The following is a 27,186-nucleotide window of genomic DNA, read 5'->3' on the forward strand; positions in this document are numbered from 1 at the left end:
CATATTTTTTTTTATGATTCTTATATGATTTGAACATTAGGGAATACGTTCAAATGATTGGTCGAGAGGACATCCGGTAGTGGCTCTTGGCGTTATTTATTTTTCGATAGACGATTATAACACAAACCGGCTTGACGTTAAACATATATATTTTCACTTCGCGTTCATCTATCAATAAAATAATAAACACAAAACATTCATTTGAGTGATAATAAGATATTTTTGTAGTTTTTTTCCCTTCAAATAGCAAATTTCATGGAGTACATTTTATTGAGTTAACCAAAAGATATATTCAAGCGCAAGGTCAATTCAATGACACCAATATACAATTTACTTGTGAAAGAGGTTTCGAGTGGGAAAATTAAATTCCTTATTTCCAATTTTAAAGAATTATAAGGATTAAACTTATTTTTAAAGGAATTTCTTGGAGTATAAACTGAACCAAGTTACTCACAAACATATCATAAAAGTCCTCTATTTGTTGGTGAGTGACTTGGTCTAGTTTATTCACCAATACATTCCTTTAAAAAAGCGTTTAATCCTATAATTTCTGGAGGATTTGGCTAAATACGTTAAAGAATATTAAGAATAAAACAATGCTTTTTTCAAGAACTGAAAGTTGAAAAAAAAATGATTTTTTTTCAAGAACTGAAAGTTGAAAAAAAATCATTGCCAATAACATGAATAATGCTAAATATAACAAATGTGGTAATTCCATTGTTTGCTGTCTAATCTGGATATAAGTTAGCTGATAAAGCCTATGAAAGTCATTAAAAGCGGCGGATGTGGGTGTGGGTGTAAAGAGCTACCAGAGAGAGTAATCTGTTGAAGATAGTTTTCAGATTGAGAAAAACGATGAGACAATTTTCTTCTTATAAATAACATATACATAAAAACGGAATGAAATGTTCTTCTTGTATAGATAATCATTTGCTCTTGATATATTGCATTTCTTATAATTCTGTATAAGTGTTGTACGATTTATTGTATACATTTAAAACAATATTGCATTATTTATCAATTGGTTACATTTTGTCCAATAAAATACCAGAACTAAAATATTTATAGTTTTCCGTATATATAATACCACATGTGACCTTATTTCGCAAGATTAAGATTATAACAAGTTGTGAATGTTTTATATTTCAGACATCACCCAATGTGCTCATCATTCCTCTTGTCTGTCTTCATCAGACGACTTTGCTCCAGTGGATATATTTCCTCCCTAAAATAAAAAAAAAAGAAGTTCTCACTTATTATTGCATAACCATATCATCAAAACATTGTTAAGTTTGTCTTTGAAAAGGTTAAATAAAACATTGCAATTTAAGATATTTAGACGTTTGGGTAAAACATAAAAAAAGGATAATAAAAATTTACAAAAATGTTGGACAGTACAACAAATTACACTGTCCAAATATCCAGACATGGTACTGGTCAAAAATATATTGTTGTGTTTAACCAGTTGTACATTTTAAGAGTAAGTATGATACGCTACAAATAGACAATTATTTAAAAACCGCAAGCGATGTAGAACCATTTATACCTAATGAAATATACAAAATATCTCGTTATAAATGATGTATCATGTGTTTGATTAAGGCTCGGATTCAATTGATATCCGTGTTCATTTAAATATCTATACAAGCAGAAATTTAAAGGGTTAGGTCAAGAATGATGTAATACAATTTTCTTTGATGATATCTAACTTTATTTGTAAAGAAAATTTAAAAAAAATAATCGTTTAAATGGTTTGACTTGTATTAATATTATATAATCAGTAGGGTTATATAACATTTGTTGTTCTACCTGTTAGTCAAATGCGTTTTGTTAAAATATACTTTTTCACCTTTTTGGTCTTTTGGAAAATGTTGTTTGTGCTGTATTTAGACCCCTCTAACAAGAAATTTGTTTTGCATGCACACGTATAAAAATTGCGGTTTTTATCCAACGCAATCATAAGTTTGAACGTTGTTTTCAATTTAGACTTGTTTATAGTTTTTCGTTTGGGCTTGTATTATATTTGCCTTCGGGTTTATATGATCCGTTCATCCTATTTTGACTCCTCAAAATTCAAGAGTCTATCCTAAAATGGGGTAAATTGTATGGCTTCCAAATACCGTTTCGATTCCTAACATCACTGAAGAGACATTAATTGTCGAAATCCGGATATGGTCTACAAAAACCTTTGCACCTTTTGTTTGCGGTATATCATCTTTTCCGCAAGTCTATTGTTTTCTGTTTAGTATTAAATTTATAATTAAGATGCATTAATTACATCGGTGATCCGTTTATTTGGCAATCGCCAATGGCAGTCAGCAGGGTTTAAGAACATGTGTTGTTCGACCTGTTAGTCAAATGCGTTTTGTTAAAATATACTTTTCACTTCTTTGGTCTTTTAGAAAATGTTGTTTGTGCTGTATTTAGACCCCTCTTACAAAAAATTTGTTTTGCATGCACACGTATAAAAATTGCGGTTTTTATCCAACGCAATCATAAGTTTGAACGTTGTTTTCAATTTAGACTTGTTTATAGTTTTTCGTTTGGGCTTGTATTATATTTGCCTTCGGGTTTATATGATCCGTTCATCCTATTTTGACTCCTCAGAATTCAAGAGTCTATCCTAAAATGAGGTAAATTGTATGGCTTTCCAAATACAGTTTCGATTCCTAACATCACTGAAGAGACATTAATTGTCGAAATCTGGATATGGTGTACAAAAACCTTTTCACCTTTTGTTTGCGGTATATCATCTTTTCCGCAAGTCTATTGTTTCCTGTTTAGTATTAAATTTATAATTACGATCCATTTATTACATCGGTGATCCGTTTATTTGGCAATCGCCAATGGCAGTCAGCAGGGTTTAAGAACATTTGTTGTTCGATCTGTTAGTCAAATGCGTTTTGTTAAAATATACTTTTTCACTTTTTTGGTCTTTTGGAAAATGTAGTTTGTGCTGTATTTAGACCCCTCTAACAAGAAATTTGTTTTGCATGCAATCGTATAAAAATTGCGGTTTTTATCCAACGCAATCATAGGTTTGAACGTTGTTTTCAATTTAGACTTGTTTAAAGTTTTTCGTTTGGGCTTGTATTATATTTGCCTTCGGGTTTATATGATCCGTTCATCCTTTTTTGACTTCTCAAAATTCAAGAGTCTATCCTAAAATGAGGTAAATTGTATGGCTTTCCAAATACAGTTTCGATTCCTAAGATCACTGAAGAGTCATTAATTGTCTAAATCCCGCTATGGTGTACAAAAACCTTTGCACCTTTTGTTTGCGGTATATCATCTTTTCCGCAAGTCTATTGTTTTCTGTTTAGTATTAAAGTTATAATTAAGATCCGTTTATTACATCGGTGATCCGTTTATTTGGCATTCGCCAATGGCAGTCAGCAGGGTTTAAGAACATTTGTTGTTCGACCTGTTAGTCAAATTCGTTTTGTTAAAATATACTTTTTTACTTTTTCGGTCTTTTAAAAATTGTTGTTTGTGCTGTATTTAGACCCCTCTAACAAGAAATTTGTTTTGCATGCACACATATAAAAATTGCGGTTTATATCCAACGCAATCATAGGTTTGAACGTTGTTTTCTATTTAGATTTGTATATAGTATATATATATACAATAGATATATATATAAAAGTAGATGTGGTTTGATTGCCAATGAGACAACTATCAACTTCGATTACTTCCCAACCGTTTTTTTTCAAGTTTGCAATTCATATACCTTTTTTTTTCAGGTAAGGGGAAGGGTTCACCAAGAGTAATTAATAGTAATCAATATTTAATTTTCCATGGATTTTAATGCATAGATTGTTTAAGCCGTATTTAGCTCAACATTTTGGAATTTAAGCTCTACAACTTCATGTTCTGCTACCTTTGATAATTGGAGCGCTACTGAAGAGTCTTATGTATACAAAATACACGTCTTGCGTACAAAGCCATGTAAATTTGAGTTTGTTGTGTTTTTACCGGCACATAAACACGTTCGGAATAAACCATGTTCCCCTTATATTATGTCAATCATTGGAATAATTAGTATTCAGTAAAAATCGCTAATTCTTTTTTAATGTGATATAATTTTATTGAATTATATCGTGAATATCGAAACTTAGATTTCTCTTGCTAGTTTTTTTATAATTTAAAGGGTTAAACCTGAAGGTTAGCATAATGGAAAAAGTCATTTGGTGTATAGATCCACAATAAGAAGTCCCTATATATGTTTGAAAAGAAGAAAGCAAAGAAAAAGGATACGTATTGTTGTTCTTCGTCTCAAAGTCTCATTGAGGTCTTTAATATCAATAAAGGTACTAATTTTACTGCATAATATGCGTCTTACGACAAATAATTTCACTTTGGTGATGGTCGAGGGCAGCATATTCGAAAATCCAAAACCTTATATAAACATATAAAGGCCGTACTTTGACCTATAATTGTTAACTTGTTATACATTTTGACTTGGATGGAGAATTGTCTCATTAGCACTCATACCACATCTTTTTATTTATATTGAAGAGCTGATCATACCATAACTATAGCCAAATTTGGACAATGAGCTTTGTATGAGAGAGATACATTCCTAAATTTGAATTGATTTATAAAATTTTATAACAACAAATTCCTACTTAATATGCTTCAATAGCTCACACCTCACTGTTTATATCTAGAAGGATCGTAGTATCCTTTTATTTCCTTATTTCTTACTTTAGTGTTGCTTACAGTCAGGTTCTTATCTTTACAGAAATAAAAACAAAAGAACTGACCATAACACTCTTTCACATATGAAATATTCTTTGACTTTGGGCATGCTATTGAAAGATGTCACACATTGGAATGCATATGCTCCCATATTCTTGAAGAAAATCCACTCTCCCCTTTTTAAGTCTGGTAGTTTTATGTTTTCAATAATTAAATCTACAGCATCGCAAGTTGGTCCCCATATGGTGCTGTCATACACTTTTCCGTCGTGGTCCTGAAAAGAAAATAAATCTGTATGCATATCGACATGCCCGTTATTCTTGGGTTTATACTTTCTCCAAAAAGACACAACACATCCTTAACTATTCAAAAAAGACTACAATTAATACCGAAATTTTCAAATTCGTGTAAAACATTTAAATCTCAAGATTGCAGTCAAATGTTAAATAATATAGATATTTAACTATGTCCGACATCTTGTATAAAACTTGAAAAGATGTGCATTTTGGAAACACATACAAAGGGTACAATAAGATAACCGTATAATTGATGCATTTCATAGTAAAGCATCAACAAGCGTCTATAAGCCAACCAAATCTTCGAAGGAAAGGTAAATGCTTGTATCTGGTATTTAATACAACAAATGCATTGATAATGCAAAACTGTGTGACAAGACCTAATTGGCACAACAAATATTGCCACAAACGCTCAATGAATCTCATCAGTAGGCCATTGTCTAGATAAATGCCAAATGAAAAGTACATAATGACTGTTACATATATTATACCGAAACGCCAAATTTATACCTTTTCTTTAACATGATTTAATGTAATTCAAACTTAAATGTACAATACTTGACTTGGTTTTTTTTTCTCTTGTGGCGTTTCTTTTTGTGTAGAGTCTTGTCGGGTAAAATTTTATATCAATTAATCACTTATCTTAAATAAAACAATAAAAATAATGTACCGGAAATTTTCAATTTAGAATCATTCCCTTGACTTTTAGTTTTTACTGTGTAGGTTGCATGTTGCGTTAGCGTGAGGAAACGCAACAATCTACAAATCTTCCGTTTTTTAGATTAATATCAATATCAATAAAAGAAAAACAATAATATTTGTTGTCTGTAAGAAAGGTGTTTTACGCAATATCACGCAATATCAAGCGCAATATACTAGCCAGGGTAGAGAAGACAGTCGAAAAAGCAGTCATAAATTCCATCATTGACATAATACATTCTAATTTGTTTAACCAGTGTATCTGTGTAGCCATGTAGTTCACCATCTGGAAATAACATTCGACAATATGTGACACATGTATGTTAATAAAAACTCAATCTACAACAAAAAGTTAAGCCAAACCCGGACAAGCAATTAGAGCTATTCATAAAAATATGCATTATTTTGTTTGAAATCATTTCCAAAATGTATTTCAATAAACCAATTTTGATATTTTCATGCCAGTACTTGCTAAAGGGCTGGTGAAGCCCTTTTGGACTTGTAGCTTGTTCCTTGAAGAGGAGTCGATATATTACGAATGTTATCTCCAGCATTTGGAAGTACAAATGTTATTGCAAATGTTAAAGTATATTTATCAACATTATACATGATTAATAGATATTAATATTTGTTTTTGTTAATATATATCGAATTTATACAAACCACGTGTTACATTTTCAATTTCTCTATCAACATTTTTCTTCGCTATGATATTGGTTGCTATTGTAAAAGCCGAGGATACGTAAAACTGTCCAGGTTCAGCTATTACTCTAACAACCTTCCCTTTGAAATATTTTTCCAACGATTTATTCACTAGGGCAGATATCTATAAGAAGATTTTGCATTAATGTATAAAGTTAGTAACTAATGACTTTTTAAATGAAACAATTTACATAATCGACTAATGTGTTCTCTGTTAAGTTTTGTATTCATATACATTTATAAGTTCTTACTTTTTATAAATGTATTAACATCCGTAAATTACTGATGATTATTATCACTATCAATATGTGCTCTGTTTGATAATTTTTAAAGAAAAATTATATGATAAATGGTGCAATTGCTTTAATTAATATAAGTGTTGACATTTTGTTCCTTTCCACTTATTATTTTCTAGAAGAGCCTTTAATTGCATGAAACAATGCACAAAAAGTGTAGCAATTATTGGAGGAGTCATATTTCTTTTAAGAACTAATTATTGGTAACCCCTTATTTGAAAATAAACAAAAAAAAGTTACAAAAAAGTAGATATAAGATTACTTTTGTTATTATTTTCCTGTTAATTGTTTTGTTTTAGAGCAAGGCAGTATATTATATTAAACATATATAAAATGAATATCTGGGGTTCAAAGTGATCTATAAAGTTGTTGATATTGTCAGTGTGTACGGTGAATAGGAAATATGGATGATAAATTAGAGGTTTTTTTTTTAGTTTTCTTGCAAAAATATTTTTGTATCGTATTCTTCATCGCTCCTTTTTTCATGGTAAACTGAACAAATCTTACATGCCTTACAGTATGGAACTGTGTTATCGGTATACAGATGCATTTCATTGAATTGAATGCAACTCTTTCATCTGCATTAAGTAAGTAGCCATGATCGTAGTCTGTTGAATTTAGAATCTTTGCTTATTTTTCGCTTTTCATCTTTAAAATTAGTGTTCAAAGGTCAGATAAAGATTTGCAATAGTTAAATATTAGTTGTATGCCACAGCAGTATCGTAATCGTCTTTTGTTATTAACCTTGGATATGGTTCATCGATCTTAAAGTTTAAATTTGTTAGTAGGTCAGATAAATGAAAACAATGTGTAACGTGACTAGTTTTTGTAATATTCGTAAGTAATATGGTAAATACAGCATCATTGTTTCTCAGTGTTGTAAGTACCATGTTTCAAAAAAATGTGTATACTCAAAATTATAAATGGGGTCAAAATGGGAATAGAGTCCTATTGTGATGCTTAGATTCATTATTTGCAACTTTATGTTTAACATAGATAAACATGGATATTTCTGTGACCACTGTTTATTGACATGTTACTATAAAAGTTGATGTTGACTTTTCAATAAAAAAAAAGACAGGCCAATGCACTGTATTTTACAATACGAACCGTACTAAATATAACGAAATCTCGATATAAAGACAATCATATTTTCTTAAGTACGCCTATACAGACATATCAGATATCAGTAGGATCCTAAGGGGTTGTTGTGTATAAATAAAACCCAACAAATCAGAATCCTTCATCGAATTAAAACATTTCGCTGCTTATAGTGAGCCATTTTAATACCTCTTTAAACAACGTGTTTTTATCATTTTGGACGTTTCTTCCGGGATAACCGCCACCTATGTTCAACAGTGTCATATCGAACCCCATAGCAAGTCCTATGTCAAATACATGTCTTGACTCCTCTAACGCTGCTTCATAAGCTGCGGCTTCCTGGCAACCACTTCCAACATGGAAACTGTAATATTGTTAAAACTCTTAGACAACCAAAATATACCGCCTTGATTTTGAGATCATCACTTCCTTTCCTTCAAAATATATTTTGAATGCACCTTTAAAGGACTGTCTATAGCTGGTTATTATCTAACGCATTTGATCACTTCATAGATGATATTCAAATTGAGTTATCCCTGCTTATTTGACATGTTTGACTTTCTTTCGATTATGTAATGAACAGTACGAATTAAACTTAATATCTTTTTAAATACTGAATCAAAGTACAGTTTACATACGAAATGGTATGAATTTGCTAAATTTTGTTTGAACTACATGCATCAGCATTCTTCTCTGAATGTTTTCACTTCAAATGTTCCAAAAAAGCGGAAAACATATATAATGACTTATCGAATCTTAAATTCTATTTTCATTAAAAATACACTTGTAACCTGAAACTTGTCGTTTTACACTTATCTTTAGAAACGGATACATAATGTTGACTCGCGTGACTTTATATTGTTTGATCAATGTGTCAGAATATATGCTTGATTTTTCTAATATTAGTTCTTAATACTACAGACGAGTATATTTGACCAAATTATGTCATATGGATTATAGCGGTGAATGCTCTAGATAATACATAAATGTGCACTTTGAAGGTAATTGTTTTTAGACATTTAATCTGACAAAATTAAATTGTTGATTGTAGTAATAGTTTTCACATCATGATTTGAGAGTTTAACCAAAACAAAAACAAATTCGAGTGAGGAGATCTAAATCAAAATAAGTATCTCACCTTACACCAATTACGTTTAATTTGAGTTTCTTTGCAAATTTAAGCAGCTGTGATGCTTTCAAAGGATGACATCCGAACTTCATTTTTAAAGGATGTTTCACCTTGTGGTTTGATTGTGGACATATTTGCAATACCTGTCTTCAAAACAGGAAATAAACATTTTAGGAAACAGTGACATAAAAAGCCAAGTTTAAAAAATTAATATACCATGTCATTCTAGACATGAGGTATAACACAGCGGGAGAACAAGAATCCTACACTTTGTACCTGTTTTGGTGTTAGAAATATAACTTATATCTTTGTATTCTACCAAATTATTTTTACAATTAATTGAATAAAAGAGATGTTGGGTATATATCAATGAGACATCATTCTTACATTTTTTTCATTCGTGTATATCCATTTTGAATGTTTCAGGTTTCTTGGAATAATTTTTGTAATTGCTAAAACTAAAGTCAATTTGATCAGGAACATTCTAATATAGCAAGAAAATGTTGGTCAGATGGAGAAACATGAAATTTCCAGTCAATAGCAACGATACGATTGTTACCAAACAAAATACGAGACGTGTCATTTATACATCACTCACGTTTATTGATTTTTTGAAGTATAATCAATGTATACTATTCGCGACACTTTTAATACTACCGTTCACGAACAGGTTGACGGTTTCATAGCATTAAGGTGCTCTGACTTGTGTCTCCTAGAATAGAGGAATTGAATTGGTCCTATTCTATTAACGATTTTATCTGTATTTACCTGTAATTACAAATTATAAGTCATTTCGGTAAAGTAGTTTGCATCATGAAATTGTATGAAATTATAATTCTGATACGTTTTTGTGAAATAATTTTTATCAGATACGTCCCAGAAAAACAAATTAGAAAGGCGAATTCACATGCAGCAAAGCACAAATACATTAACAGAACAGCCATTATCGTTAGTCTACTTTGTCTGAGGGAGTTATAACATTTGTTTTAGTATTTACACAATCAAACTGAAGCCAAAATCTAAGAGTATCAGTCAAATCATGTAATTAGCAAGCACTGCATACGGAGCAGATTATTTCAGTGCATATTGACAGTATATTGGCACTGGCACAGACCCTATTGCAGAAAGTTGACAGTGATAGTCGCGGCTGACAGTGTTTTAATCAAAATCAATACAATATTTGAGACCATCAAAATCAAAAGGACAGTGACTCAACTATGAATATAAGTATATAACATTAAGTCTATGCCTAAATACTTTGCGGCAGGATATACTTCTTTGATCTTTTCTAGTTCATCCTCACAATCAAATGTCATCATAGCTACGTCATTATCAGCGGCATATCTCAAAAATGATAACTGCTTATATGGATTGGCATAGATTATTCTGGTCGGATCAACCCCAAGATCCAGAATTTTCTGTATTTCAATCTAAAGAGAAAACAAATATCTTAAAAAAAAGGTTATCGCTACATAAATTAATCAATTATCCATCAAGGTATATATTTTCAGAGGGAAATGAACAGGTTCGAACTCAGAGAATTAAAGCTAGAAGTAAATATGTGGAAAAGCAATACTATATATTACGTCTTCATTGCATATAATGAATTTCATTCTATATGCATGGAAAACACGCAAGCTTGCGACATACCATATGATGACCACATACCAATTATATATGTACTGTTTCTTTTTATACACTATACTTTTTTCGATCACAAACTCATTTTATGTCATGTTTTTTTTTTCTTTCTTTCTCAGGTACTACAACAATAACGAAGCGTCCATATTTATGAGAAACATATTAGGATTATTTACAATGATAATTTTTCATTAATAAAATCATCAATGATACCAGTCTTATATTTCAGAATGTCAGACGCGTGCGTTTCGTGTACATAACACTCATCAATGTGATCGAATCAAACATGTAATAAGGCCTTGGCTAATTTTTAGACCTTTTGTTTAAAACAAGAAGTTACCAGGGGCAGTAAAATTAAAAAGCAGTAATTACTTTGGTCATGCGAGTCAAAATCCGCTGATAAGTTCAATTCAGTTACTTCACAATCAATTAAGAGAAGAAGTGATTTAGGTTATGACAAGTGAAACATATTATTGGTCATCTGTAACCAAATTAAGCAATTAAATGGTAATAGGAAAAGACGACAAAGATAAACAATAGCTTCCCAAAAAATATAATTATTATACACATTACTTTATACCAAGGGGGAAAGTATTTTTTGCTTTTATTCAGTTGTTGCATACTTGGTGTAATAACAAGTAAATTATCCAATGATAATTATTTTCTGATGACACATCATAAACAAAACGAATGACAGTATTCTGACAGCAGTAACTGGAACAGTAAAACAAAGGAAATGGCAAATAGGCAATCACAAACATCATGTCGAATAAATACAGACAACGCTTAGGTCAAAAAGGAAGGGAAAACACAAAAATAATATTGAACAAATATGAACAGCATCAAAAACCAGTAGTGCACCAAGTTGTTCCTGTAGGGAAAAAAATTCTTGTTTAACACATGGCACCCGTATCGTTTTTTTCTAACACGAGTCAAAATCCGCTGATAAGTTCAATTCGATTATTTCGCAATCACGCAAGAGAAGGGATATCGGTTGTGACAAGTACAAAAATGTTTTGACCATCTTTAACATAAATATTCAAAAAACGGTCAAAATGAACAAAATAAAAATCCAAATATTATCTATAGTCCAAATACTATATGAAATGTAGTTTATTATCAAATTGGATTTATTGGTACAACTTTATTTTATTTCAATCACTTTTAGTTTCCATGTTATTTATCTTCAAATATATTGCTTCATACATGTCATATTTAAAAAAAATACGATGTTAAATTCACTGCGCATGTACATTTAATTTTGTGAAGACACTAACAGAGTGCAGTTTTTGAAAAATAATATAATAGCATATTTAGGAAAATGGTAATATGCAGAACTAAGCCTTTGTCCTATCTTTGTTTTGAAATAGAAAATAGAAATCGTTAATTATTGGTCGTGTATCTATAGATGATACGTTATTTGTAATCACTTGATATTCCCTACGGTTTCATATCTATTATATCACCTTGCTTGCACAATCAAAGGACAGCCCCATGTCTGCCATTAGCCTCAGAACAGGATAAAAATCATTACATTTCACTGCTGTAAAGCAAGAATAAAAACAATACTTTATGAACCAACAAAATCTCTAAAATATCAAAATAATACTTTATACAGTGACTTTTTGAGTATGAGTATTGGTTCTTTAACTGTTATCTTGTTTCGTGTAGCTCAGTCATTAGTTTTCTATGTTGTGTTTTGTGTACTGTTGTTTTTCTTTTCGTCCTTCTTTCTGTTATTCCATGGAATAGTCAGTTTGTTTTCGACTCATACGTTTGAATGTCATTTTGGTATCCTTTGCCTCTCTGTTACAATGATTATCAAGTATTTAGTTATGATCATACGTCGTATGTGGGATTACTTATCACCACCTCAGAAACATTAAAATTTACCATGATAATGACAGAAATAACAGACATTTATAATATTATCAAAGGTATCATAGTTTAGTGTAGAAGTCGTCGTTAGGTTATGTCTGTCATGTTTGTTTTTTTATTTTTTTTGGTAAATTGTTTTGTTAGAAATTATGCCGTTAGTTTTCAAAATTGGATTCATATTTATCATGTCGGGGCCTTTTATAAACCATTAAATGGTATGGGTTTTTTCGCATTGTTGAATTCCGTTCGTATGCCCATAATTGCTTACATGCACTTAATTTGAACTTAAGCGGATAGTTGATCATAAGTGATCATACCATATCTGCTTATTTTTATATTAGTACGAACGCCACTATTGGGTCTTATGAAGACCAAACGCGCGTCTGTCGTACAAAATTATAAACCTGGTATCCTTGACAAGATTCTACAACCACTTGGTTGATGCCTCTGCTGATAGGGTTTCGTCCCAGATGGTATCACCAACCCAGTAGTCAGCATTTTATTGTTGATATGACATATAATTAATATGCTTATTTTCTGTAATTTTTCTAATTACAAATTGCCATATTCTTTGATACGTATACGCAATAGAATGTAAAGATGACAATAGGAATACTGATGTCATAAATCCTATTTATCAGTTAGAGATTAGCATCATTTTCAAGAAAATTTACCTGATAAGACAAGACCTGTTTGTCTCTAAGTTTATCTAAATGGCAAGTTGGTAGAGTTACAAGTTATCATTCAGTCGACACCAAATCAGTTTTGTGCGTTGTGTACTGTCCTGGAGGCTCCTTTTTGTTACTCAAAACTGGTTTTGTAAAATACAGAAAACATTATCATCTATAAATACTTACCATAGAATGGTACAACTGTCGGAAAGCATTTTTGCCAAATCCTGTGTTTTCTGATAATGTCTCCTAGATCGCCAATAAAGAAGGGATTCTCCTATCAAATATATAGATTGATCTATAATTTCGTAACTAGTGCTTGAAATATCATGTTTGTAAACAACCACTTCAATGATTGAGTATAACAGCTTCTCTTGTTTTTGAATGCACTGTATTATGTGTATATTATTATTGTTGTCGAGGTGTCACTTAACGCAGACATAAGTGTCACTTGTTTACTATTCTTTTCTGAGTCGACATGTTTTTTTTTTAATTTTAAAAGTGATTTTAAAATTAAATTTGTAATACCTCTTCTTCTTAAATGCTTATTTATCGTAAAATGTCAATCATAAATCTTTAATTTGTGATTGTAAGAAAAATCAATGCTTTCAATATTTGCACTTTTGTGTAAGAGCTATACTATTAATCTCTTGTAATTGGTCCAAATTTTTTTTTTAATGCTTTAAAAAAAATTACACTGCATTAATATGTCGATTACTTTTCGTCACCTAAGATTCCAATAAAATTCTTGAATTAAGACTTTATGATGATTTGTTCGAAATATGTAAATACTAATTGATTTATATGTGTGTGTGTGTTCCGAATGTCCCCTCAACTTATTTATTTACACATATAGAAGAAGTTAATATCAACCTATAATAATGTTACGCTTTATGATTAAATAACCTTATGTAATTATGAAATCATAGTATACTTTGAAGCTCTGTAAGTTGAATTGAATAAAAATATGACAAAAATAAGTTTATTTTGTTACTAAAAATAAAGCAACATACATCCGATCTAATCTGGTGAATCTTCTCTTTGATTAGACTGTCAATGGAATGTTGCCTTTCCACTAACTCAATCTGGCTATTTGTGCTATCTTGGAAATAGTACGTCATACTTCCTCAGGTTTACCTTAAAATAATGATGTTAGATTGTAATAATCTCACATTTTATATAGGGATGCCTTCCAAAATACAATGCATTAGTTATCATATTTTCCATGGTTTAGTCTGTCCTTTTAAACCCGTCTGATTGAATAGCTCCCCCTATTTTGATACATTGTAAGCTTTAAAAACGTTTACTAGTACAGGACACAGTTATCGTCCTTTGATTTTCGTTTTCTACGAATAGAGTCCCTAGTGTGAACAGTGTATAACTTGCAATTTCTTTTCATACACCTTACAAACTTATTTCTTGATACTTTATGCCTTAAATAGTAAGTAAGGGGATGAAATTACATATACAACAAATTAAAGGCATGAATTTTTAGGTAAAACAGTGATTTGGTCCAATTTGAAAAGGTCTAAAATTAGTATGTCTGAAGCTGTCAAACGGAATTACAGACCCCTTTAACATAAAATGATCCATTCTTTGAGTTAGAGCCGATATACTTGTCTATAATTTTGATATAATTTGTCCCAAAAGTAGTACACTACAATGTAAAAATCTTTTTGAAAGAGCAGGTGCGATTGTTTTAATTTGCGTTTTTGTCTGAAAGAAATGCACTACGAAATAACTGTGTTCTCAGGCCTAAGAGGTTAATTCAGTAAACGTCGATACTGTACCTTGGCAACTTCCCTGAATGATTTGAGGGTATCAACTTATCAAACTTAATGCAATTAATGGATTTCCATCTTTATATGATTGCAACTTTTTAAAAATGTCCAATTTTAGCAATATATGGCTGAAATAAGCGTTTTTAAGCTATATCCATTTCTATGCCTGAGGAGCTAGCCGACTTTCTATCTGACAGGTTTTCATGTTTTGATATTTATGTTTCTATGGTTATTTCAAATCTTTTTAATCATATGTGAACCTTGAATCTAGAGAAAAGTAGATTATCACAGAAAAAATGATCAAAATTTTTGTTGTAATTATGGTCCTGGTCTAACGGCCTGTTTGAAGGAAGTGAAATGTAATGAGCTATGTACATAAAAGTTAAAGTCCATTATGAAGAGTTCACTAAATCTGTAAAAAAACTCAAATAAAGAAGCGCTTTGAGTTAATAAAAAATCGCTGTTTGAATCTTAACCGTTATATGTAACGTCATTTAGAATATTTCGATAGCTCATTAACTCAATCCCTATTATTTTAATCAAGGAATATGATTATCCATATACACTTCTTATTTCCAATATGTGATAGTATCTGTTAAATACATTCCCATCTTGTTATACTCGGGCGATTCAGATACAAAATTATATAATTGCCCTTACATGTGTTTTTATTTGTATTTAATTTGTTTCAAGCAGTTTAGTAATTTAAATAAAATGCATTAAGGTTTATCCGACATCTCCTTTTATTCATATATATTTTGTCTCTGATGAAGTACTTTTTTAATAATCACTTGTCGTTCATTTGTACATTAGATATAATCAACAAATTAGTAGTGCACGAATACACCTCCGCATCAAAATAAAATTAAAAAGCTATCATGTAAAAATTCATAAAATGATTAATATTCAATTTGTTTAAGGAACATGAAAAATATTAAATATCAATTTAAGCTAGTCCGTCTTTTAAAATTCTGTCATACGATCCTTAACACCCACACCACTTACATACAAAACAAATGTGTCATGTTTCATTGCCGTTCAACTATTGTATTCCTTTAATGTGTATTTTATGAAATGTTTAGACCAGTAAAACCTGTCTGTTTGTCAATCTTGTATCAAGTTAAAATTTTGAATAAGAAAGTTTATGATGAAGTGGAGATCATATAAACTTGAAACTTAGAGCCCATGCTCATTATGATATGAACATTTAAGATGTATGCCAAATTAGGGTTTGACCCAGATTACTTGGTTCACTGAACATGAATATGTGATAGTACAAGTATTGCATGGTGTCCTATTAGTAATCAGTATGGACACATACTTTTGTTAAATAATCCTGTTGTCATCTAGTAATTTCACTGAGCTTAGCTGTAGTTAGAAAATACTATTAACTTTTTATTTCTTTCAAAACCATTTGGAAATGTTGGGCATAATTGGTAGGAAAAGTATTGCCTCTGCTTCATTAGTGAACCTACAACATAAGCTGTCAATGATTTTGATGTAAAGAAATTTTGCTATCTTTCGTTTGATAAAATAGTATGAATTATTCTAAATACTAAGGATTTTCTTATCCCAGACATATAACCTTAGCCGTATTTGGCACAACTTTTTGGAACTATTAGTCCTCAATGCTCTTCAACTTTATACTTGTTTTGGCTTTTGAACTTTTTTTATCTGAGCGTCACTGGTTAGTCTTGTATGGACGAAACGCGCGTCTTGCGTATTAAATTTTAAACCTGGTACTTTTTGTTGGCTATTATTCGTATGTTCTCCCATTTATTTGTATTGTAGTCCTGTCATGTAATGTTGTCATTTTAATATTATATTTAACATTGCCATAAAAGCGGGAGGTTTGGCTAGCCACAAAACCAGCATCAACCCACTATTTTTCTCTTAAAATTTCCTGTACCAAGTCAGGAAAGTGGCCATTGTTATATTATAGTTCGTTTCTGTGTCTGTTGCATTTTAATGTTGTGTTTCTGTTGTGTCGTTGTTCTCCTCTTATATTAGACGTGTTTCCCTCAGTTTAAGTTTGTAACCCGGATTTGTTTTTTTCTCAATCGATTTATGAATTTCGAACAGCGGTATACTACTGTTGCCTTTATTTATGTTTATCTAAAAAAAATCTGTATACTTACATACATTTTGTGTAATAAATCATGTTTATTTTGTTGAGTAATTGAACGATAAAATGATACTGGTATGACCTTCGGCTACCTTATTTTAATTGTATGTCCAACATGAAAATTGAAAAGTAACATTTGATTGTACGTCCACTTTGAGATTAGTTACTGGTCAATATAAAAAGATGAAATCAGTTCGGAAAATCTCTAGGGTCTTATGATATTTTTGTTAAATTTGATATAGATTTAATTAAAGTTTCAAAAATGATCCCCTTAAACGCATTCTTAATGATATATATCGTCTATACAAAGACAGATATTCCGAACACAAAAATGCTGAATAGTTTTTTGCTTCATATAACACACCAAAGTTGTGAAACATAATTGTTTTTATTCAACGTAAATTACCCAAATGCGTAATATAAATATAACATTTCCAAGTCTAAATTGAAAACAACGTTCAAACCTATAATTGCGTTGGATAAAAACAGCTAGTTAGTTCAGACTGCAGAGATCTGGTCATTGATAAATTGACAACAATGTCTTCTGACCTTTATTTATGTGTTTACATTAATGACAGTTTTAATGTTCAGACCAGTTAAACCGCATTTTTGGATTAATTTAGGGTATATGCTAAAATATTGAGACAAATATATAAATTAATAAAATGTTTAGAACGTTAGATTTTTAATTTTTGATCAACTGAAGCAAATGCCAAGGAATAAAAACTCACTAGGGATGGTTATATCTAAAATTATAAGGCAATCGGCCATCCTACAAACTATTGTATTCTTATACATGTTATACAAGATACAAAAAATGTTGTACGAGTACCGATGTATAACACTACTTGTACAGCCATACCTTTTCTTACAAGATAAGAGAGAAAACATGTTCCTTGTTGTTGCTTTAACATCCACATATAACGGCTAGGACGGCTAGCTTCATACCATTATAAAATTATAAGACCCTTCCTATATTTGTTCCGTCTCTGTTTTCCTGAATCTCTGCCTGTTTAAACCTAATTCATCATTAGTTATTTCATATAAATCATTATTCATGAAACTTAAAATAATCTGATATTGTAAATTCAGAAATTTTTGCGAGGTTTTTATTATTGCGAATAATGTAACTAAATGAGTATCACAAAAATAAGAACTTGCATTCTGATATCAGATAAATATATCTATATGCAGGTTTACCTGATATTGCAATACTTAATCTTGCATTTTCTTCATTCTTCAAAAATCACAATAATAAATGCACGCAATAATTTATGAATTCACAGTATATAAACTTACCAGTGCACTTGGTTATCGCCAAATAAATGTAAAAAACGTCGGGTTAACCGACCGAATACAAATGGAGGAATCAGTGCATCTAATTTCCTGTTTGTTAAGTTTCATAACATGTGAATAAGTTGTTAAAAAAGTCAAATCTTATCTTATGTCATTGGTCGTCACAGTTTGAGAACCCTTACAATTTTACTTTAACCATGCTCTCACAATTTCTGATTTAACAAAATATATATCATAATAATTTTGTGTTCTTTCCCTTTTTCACAAGACATAATTAAATTATCTATTATAAATGATCGCCCAAAGTCCATCAGCTATTTTGTCTTGCCGTCAATATGTAATAAAATTATTATAACTACATTGGTTATAATGAAATACCGTGCTTTCCAACATACGAAAAGAGGCACAAGTGCTGACAACATCCACCGAGATGCAATTGTACAGTACAGTATCATAGAAAAAAGATCACCATTTCAATCCTATTTGTGCTGAGTTAACATCCAAAGGCGAATTTATGATAAGGCCACTATCTACAAAGCATTATTCCGTCCGATATCAATACTCTTAATTTTCAATTTTGTCTTACATATGTTAGTGCTGCAAAGTTTTTTCTGTTAACTGCTAAAAAAAGAAAGAAAAAAAAGCAGTTGTTAGCAAACCTTCCTTAACCTTGGACAGAGGTGTAACAGAATAAAATAAGAACAAAGTATAAAACTCAGTTGAAACGGTTTTATCTTATCAAATCAAAAATAAGTGCAAGAGGTACTGACACAAACACTATAAATACAAAATATACAGATCTGAGAGTACTCGCAGTTACTGTAAGCTAGTTCAAAGACAAAAAAAACTTAATAAAACAGTTATATCTATGCCTGAAATAAGTTAACGTCTCTTTTTATCGATACATGAAATACATTGTATTACATATTATATACGCACAATGGTATTTTACATTTATTCTTCTATTATGAATTTACAACATTCAATGACCTTTTCATATGTTGTACTCGTGAAATTCTTTATCATCGGTTGTTCAGTCTAGTGTTTCATCAACTGTTTTTAGTCTTTTGTTTCTCTTGTTTTTGTAATGGTGTTCTATGTGGTTTATGCTCCCCTTTAATATCATGTTCCCTCTTTCAGGCAGATAAAATATATTTAATTTACCAAATGAACCTCGTTAAGACCCGTTAAAGTGCCCTCTGATTTTATGATTATTTTATGATTATTTTATGAGTTTGTCCCATGAACGATAATTATAAAACCCAATACTGCCAATGTATTTTCAGAAACTTGATTTTCCAATTCCATTGACAATATTACCCAGACAGTTTTATTTTGTTATGTGGAATATGAGTTCATGTCTACTAAATTGACGAGTAGTGACAATGGACCATTTCGAATTAATTCACGAAATTCCAGATGCATCAAAGATGGGTTATTTAAATAAAAAATGATTAACAAGAAAACCGATCTCCAAGGTAAACCCGAAAAAAGAAAGTCAATAAAACCTGACAAAAAACCAAACGCTGGATTCTATCAACCAACAAAACAACTTGAAAATAATTGTCACATGCCCGACTCGGCATAGGCACATTTTGAAGAAAAAAAATATCGCATAACCAGCTAAACCTCCCGTCCGTATGACAGTTGTATATAGTTCTGTTGAATTGACAAACCGTGTAAGCAAACCAAACAGACACAATTAGCTATCACCACTATTGGTATCAAGCATCCAAAACCGTGCAAGCATACATCATATATATTCAACATAACAAATTGAAAAGCATAATCAAACATAAAATCAAATCTATAATAGACGCCAACAGAAACATTTTTTAGTTGACATTAAATATGATATATTACAGTGAAGTAATATAAAAATAACATATATACACTTTCCCGATACAGCAAACATTAAGTGAAATATAAATACGAGGCTACAGAAAATGAAAACTATAAAAGTTTCATGCATCTGAATCGCCTATCTAGACTTGCATCAGTAACACCCAAAGCTAACAACCCGAAAGGCAGAGCATAAAATAAATACCGAGCCACGGCAAGAGTCATACGACCAAAAGGGAAATAACAGTACAAAGACAAATAAAGAGAAACTATTAAGTAAATTAAATGATACACAAAGTCAGTACATACAAATATATTTAAATATATACTTTAACCCTGCCACATTCTGTATATGCCTTTCCCGAGTCAGGAGCCTGTTATTCAGTGCATGGTTGTTGTTTGTTGCTGTGTTACATATTTGTTTTTCGTTCATTATTTTGTACATGAATTAGGCCGTAAGTTTTCTTGTTTGAATTGTTTTACATTTGTCATGTCGGGGCCCTTTATAACTTACTATACGATATGGGCTTTGTTCATTGTTGACGGCCGTACAATGACCTATAGTTGTTAATGTCTGTATCATTTTGGTATCTTGTGAAGAGTTGTCTCATTGGCAATCATAAAATATCTTCTTTTTTTATATTCAAGACCATTCTGTAATATTTTTGAATAAGATTGAGAATGGAAATGGGGAATGTGTCAAAGAGACAACAAACCGACCATAGAGCAGACAACAGCCGTAGGCCACCAATGGGTCTTCAATGCAGCGTTGACTCTGAATATTTTTCTATTTGATCTTGGTGTCTTCCAATGATCTTTTTTTTTTAAAGGACGAGGAGTACTTCGACAAAACCCTTACTAATTACATGTTTTGCTCAAACACCATTCTGAAGGAAACTCTGAAAACAGCAATTGAACAAAAAACAATAAGAATTCTTTTGTCATACATTTAAAAGTGCATAGGCTATTGTATTTCAATATATCATATAAAGCAATTTTTATTATCCGTTCGATTCGGTAACAATCTCTTATTTTTTTATATAACGTAACTAAATACATTATAGGGATCCTGCTCCTAATTATTCAGTACGTGTGGAGAAAAACTTCGTAATTTCATTTCTTAAGGATAAAGCTATTTGCATTTTATTACTTTTGTTGTTAATAATACAAACATACCGGGTCATAATTTAGATGACAAATCTTTAGGTATTTACTACTATTGTAAGCTCGCTTCAGTAGTTTATTAAGTCCATATTTAAAAGGTAAGCCGTTATCGTAGTTTCAATTCTGTTGTCGGTAATTTTGTAACATTGATCAAATGTTTTAAAATATTAATAGTCGAACACATGAGTAGTGATTACCATCTACAACCAAAATGTTAGTACAGATGAACGTTTTTTACATGTTCTACATAAAGTTTTGCTATCCAAAACTATGCTGTCTAATAGAATTAGAACGATGTACAACATAACGTTATATAGGGCATTTAAAAACATTTATCTGTACTAACGTTTCAGTTGTCAATGGTAATAACTACTCATGTGTTGGAATATTAATATTTTAAACATTCCTGGCAAAATTTTAACAGTAACATTACTAAATGTCTTTGTTTTGCATATAATTTTTGTTAGAAAAGTAATTCAACAGGTTATCTTTACACTTTTTCTGGACTAAAAAAGAGAAACAAATATTGATTCTTTCAATTTTATTCATCAAAATATTAAATAAAATTCAAGAAATCGTATGTATAAACAATATCCATCAATGCATTACTGCGCCCATAAATAAACAAAAATTGTTAACACACAAATTATTTCGCCAATGAGTGAAAGTTTAACCAAGGTTTCGAACCACTCCATTTAACCCATTTGGTAAAAAAACCTTTGCAATTATTTCGGGAGTTGTGGGATAAACCAAGATGAAACACTTTTCACCTTATAGCAATTTTGCTTTGTTAAGGCTTTAGTTTTTGTTTCCCTAATTTCCAAACTAATAAAAGTCGAATTTCATCTAAGTAACGTTGCCATGAGTCTTCACTTTTCTGCGAGTATACATTTTAAATGTTTACACCCCGTCATCTTAAATCTATTATTGAATAAACATTTTTAGAAATTTAAATCGGATTCAAAAATTCATATTTCAACATTATAACAAAATCTAAGATATATTTACATAATGGGTTATGTAAAATAATATTAAGTTAAATGATAACGATATCCTTTGGGTTGTAACAAGTCTTGCATACGAACTGTTCACCTTATTTGCAAATACTTGCCACAGTTCCACGCATTTAGGTAGGATAAAAACACTTCTTAGTGTTTTCTTTTTCGGACAAGGAATGTGGCTAATAGATCTCTCTTGGCTGTATTTGTGCCTAAGTCCTGAAACTTCTCTTGTAGTTTAATGGTTTTTTTCGTCCGGATTGTTCTATAGATCCTCAAACCAATATTATGCATGTGAATTCCAGGTTCCATCTTTAGGAAAGTTTTCGTATTCGTCCATTGATACAATCGTGGAATTTAGATTATTTACTTCTACTTTTTGTTCAAGTTGTTTTTGTAACCTTTCAATACAATCTGTCAGCATGTTGGTTATTGTCTTATGTTGTTGTCTTATGTTTTTTAGTTGTAGCTCGAACAGATTTTTCTTCTTTGAAAGGTGTCTATCTGTTTGGCAAGAGTTGTCGGTGGATTTACATTTGGGAATTTTATTACAAAATACGTGATCATCGTAGTCTGGTTCAAAATCTTCCTCGTCTTCAATTGTGAAATATTTGAAGGCTTTTTGTAAGATATCCGGACTTTCTTCTCCGTGCTGCTCCTTCTCTGTGACAATGATGAAGGGTTCTATTGAAAAAGTGTCTTCAGATAAAGATGTGTTGTTCTGGACATGCTCAAGACTGGGAATGTTATGTTTTCTACTGCATTCTTTTTACATGCTGAGGTGACCGTAACAGTCAGTTTACAGTTATCTCTGTTTGAACAGAATCTATTTCTAATACCTGTATATCCCCTGTCTTGTCATATATAAAGGTTAATTTTTGGTTTGTATGAAACACCGATGCACTGTTGTGGTGTCAAGTTCTGATTTATATTCATCTACATTTTGTACAATGTTTCTGTGCCATTGAATAATGTTTCTTTGATGAAGATGTGAAAGAGCACTGATTTTCATTCGTGATAAAAATGGTGTGAGCTGCAATAAAACTTGTGATTTAAAAAAAAACTTGTGTCTTTTCAATGAAGAAGATTACATTAAACTAACTATGGCTTAATGGATCATTGGATTTTGTGTACCGAACGTGGAGGTTGTCTTGAATAGTTATCAAGGGTACCAGGCTTATAATTTAATACGCCAGACGCGCGTTTCGTCTTCATAAGACTCATCAGTAACGCTCAGATCAAAATAGTTAGAAAGCCAAACAAGTACAAAGTTGAAGAGCATTGCTGACCCAAAATTCCAAAAAGTTGTGCCAAATACGACTAAGGTTATCTATGCCTGGGATAAGAAAATCCTTAGTTTTTCGAATAATTCATACTTTTGCAAACAGTAAAAACTTTTGCAAACTGCAGCAAGCTGAAAAACTGTAAAATGACTACACTAACGTCGTAAAGATTTTGCTAAAAAAATCTACACTGCCGCATCCAATGACAAAAATGCTGTTTCCTCTAGCTGGTATCTACAGTTGGTTTTTTCAGTCGAACCTTGAGAATTCCAAAAGACACATTGCTTCATGTATTTTGTTTAATAAAAAAGAAATACATATAGTGAAACTTAATTTCAAAAATTGCCTTTTCGAGTGTATTGGACATTTAATTTTTAAATTACGTATCTCATTACATTTTGTATAAAAATTGTATAAAGAAAATACGAAGAGTAATTTTCTGGCTAAATGTATTTGAACGAAATTTACCTTGCGTTTGAATTTTTCTGACATTATACGTTCTTTCCTCTTTACTATTAACAAATGTTTGAAGTGTTTTGTATAAGGTGATCATGATGATCAACTTCTGTTTACTTCTGGTTACGAATTTTGTAAACTACTGGACTAAGTATTCCCATTATCACATATTGCTCTTCTAAACTATAGACTCAACCGTAAACCTTTTTATTCAATCAGTTGGCTATCGTAGTCTCTTTTTCGGCGTTCTGCTATTGACCACAAGCTTACTCTAGCGGTTTTATATACTTCCTCCATGCTGTGATGAAGTTTAGAAGCATACTCATCAAATCTTAAGGATTCATGTCTAGGTAAAGGGAATTGTATATTAGGCAAATTTACCTCCCTTCCGAACATTAAAAAAATTGAAGTAAAATTTATGGCTAGATTTAAAGTGCTGCGAAAAGCAACAAGTAATAACCCTTAAAATTGATCCCAAATCGTCTTGTTTTTATTTATGAAACTGCGCAACATTTTCTCCATGGTCTGGTTAAATTTTTCTATAGATGCATTTGATGATGGTCGATAAGGTGTCGAGTGAGTTTTCTTAAACTGCAGTAAAGAGCACATCTCTTTGAAAAAGACAGATTTTCTGCTTTGATCAATATGAATTTCTTATAGTAGACAAAATCTACCTTTGAATTAATATACTAGCTTCTCTGCAACCCATAATTTATGTTAGTTGGGAAGCGGATAAGCCTCCATCCAGCGTGTGAAATGGTACCTGATTTCTTAAATGTATTAATTGCTTCGGCTAATCACATCTAATGCTATGTGTTTGTATTAGAGACTCGTCTTTCAGATTATCAAAGCTCCAGTCATATAGATTATAAAGGTAGTCTGGTAGCTTGGGATATTTGAACTTATTCTCCAGGCTATTATATCCCTTAACATTATCACAAATATTAACTTGCTTGATATAGAAACCTATCTTTCCAATGATCAGGCATTTTTTGGCAAGACAAATTCCCCCTTTAATCTCTCAGATTGCATATATCATAAAAAAAAACTCTGTCAATAAAACGGAATTTTTTATCATTGCATAATTATGTTTCCCTTCTTTTCAGATTCTTCTCCGTGTTTTATCTCTTCAATTGCAACCTGGTATTCTGGTTTCAATATTTTCCTTACCTGTCCTGTCTTCACAATCGTGCCTCTTGCAATGAAGCTGGTTTCTGTATGAGGACCTTAAACGATATTGATTGATCTCTGGCAGCCATTTAATAAGTATCTTGTCTTAGGCAGGGATAAATCATTCTTTTAAAAAAAAATAGCTACGTTTGGAAGACGTGTTTTTTTCAACAAATAATCGGCATTCCATGGGAACCAACCGTGCTCCTCTTATTGCCGACTTTTTTTTTGTATTCATATGAGAATGACTTTATACAGAAACTTCTTCAGAAGATAGAAAATAAGTTAACAGCATCCTTCAACTTCCATTTTCTGTTATATAGCTGATGTTCTTTCACTACAATATTCAAACTTTGGTGACTATGTTGCACGCATCTATCCTACTATTGACTTTGAGATAAAGGATATATTGAAACAGGTAAGTCTGTCTTTTATGACTTACATGTAGAACTGGACAATGAGTGTCGTTTTAAAATAAAACTTTACGACAAAAGGGATGATTTCAGCTTCCCAATTGTGAACTTTTCATTTCTATGTTTACTCTTTTTGTAACTGCTATAAATGGCTTCTTACGTATATTCGTAGAGGACTCTAACGTACTTGACAAGATGTATTGTAACGTTTTCTTAAGTTACGACTGGCGTGAGTTTCTCAACTATTTTTGAATGACGATAAACACAAGCAAGGTACAAGACGTATCTCTCAAATCTTTCAAATTCTATGAAAGTGTTAATAAAATTTAAAATGTTATGAAAATGAACTATTTATTTTAACAGTAATCATTTATTCTGTGTAGCAAATATTCAATAGACAATACTTTTAAACAATTTTAAGCAAGCAAATAATACAGAAGGGATAACTCTGGTCAAGTATTCCGGTTCATAAAATATTGATACAATACGGATAACTGTAATTTGTTATTTATCTACTGAATATGTTCATGCTCATTGTTGAGATCTTTATGAAATACGGGTTTGTTTGCATATTACCAGACTGGATCGTTTATTAACGATGTTTTTATCGAGTGTACTATGTACCTCGGGAGTCAAATCACAACTGAAGAAACACAATAATGATTGTGTCCTCTATTTATAATAAGTAGCAACGCATCTGCTTATGACGTCATAATTATTGATAACGACATTGAGACTGCTTTACGGCAAGTAAACAATGGTGAACGACGTTACGTTTGTGCTTTTGGCCAACATGAATATTGTATGCTACGATTTGTCTATTAGATCTTTGTCTCGGAGCAGTAGATAAATTGAAATTACCTCATTCAAACATCGTTTTTACAACCACCCAGTAGATATTGAATAGGAAGAGTTATTCCAAAACGTAAGTTAAACGACGACTCAAGCCTTAGAATGCAATGTAAGAATGACGTTTATTTAAATAAATACAACAATTTAACTTTAGTAACCAATGTTAATCACATGTGTTTTAGAAAATGATTTAGTAATCAGGTTTTATTTCATAAACGTATGTAGTTATAAACCAAATAAGGTTATTTGACTATAACAACGGTTGTCAGAAAAACAGCTGATCAACGTCAATCAACGTTGTGTACGTAACAAATACTTGTCCAGGTTATCCCCTCTACATAAAATATAAGCATGTTTAGTCCATGATAAATACACATTCTAACTATATATTAGCTTTTGTTCTCAATAATCTAAATATTATAAAACCAGAACAAATATTCTATATAATCAAAAACGAAAGTAGCATGACGTAATTTGCTGTTTTTAAATCACATTTGGAATAATAACAAAATATAATCAACATGAAAAATTGAAACATAATATCAAAAATTCTGTACAGCACAAACTTAATTACATAGAAGGGAACAGTGAACCTTAAACTTCGTTATGTGGGCGACCTTACCGGCAAAATTTTCCTTGACGGCTCAGTTTGACTTTCAAAACGTTTTACAGCTGTTTCAGAAACATGGTTT

General features: G+C 31.1%; 3 protein-coding genes across 4 annotated transcripts in view; 1 reads left to right on the forward strand and 2 right to left on the reverse strand.

The window, feature by feature from the left end:
* The window catches only part of LOC127712220 (beta-glucuronidase-like), a 988,629-nt gene that overhangs the window by 669,804 nt on the left and 291,639 nt on the right, over nucleotides 1-27,186 (reverse strand). The gene's annotated exons all lie outside the window — the stretch shown is intronic.
* LOC127712224 (ornithine decarboxylase-like) overlaps nucleotides 1-27,186 on the forward strand; it is a 787,891-nt gene that overhangs the window by 441,556 nt on the left and 319,149 nt on the right. The gene's annotated exons all lie outside the window — the stretch shown is intronic.
* On the reverse strand, nucleotides 9,933-18,348 carry LOC127712232 (ornithine decarboxylase-like). Its single transcript, XM_052218562.1, has 5 exons — nucleotides 18,320-18,348; nucleotides 14,128-14,251; nucleotides 13,301-13,391; nucleotides 12,032-12,108; nucleotides 9,933-10,354 (listed from the first exon to the last, which is right to left on the reverse strand). The coding sequence occupies exons 2-5, from the start codon at nucleotides 14,233-14,235 to the stop codon at nucleotides 10,136-10,138; spliced, it is 495 nt and encodes a 164-aa protein (XP_052074522.1). The 5' UTR covers nucleotides 14,236-14,251; nucleotides 18,320-18,348; the 3' UTR covers nucleotides 9,933-10,135.

Source organism: Mytilus californianus, unplaced genomic scaffold (genome assembly GCF_021869535.1).
Source record: "Mytilus californianus isolate M0D057914Y unplaced genomic scaffold, xbMytCali1.0.p SCAF_8, whole genome shotgun sequence".
In the NCBI taxonomy this organism is placed as follows: domain Eukaryota; kingdom Metazoa; phylum Mollusca; class Bivalvia; order Mytilida; family Mytilidae; genus Mytilus; species Mytilus californianus.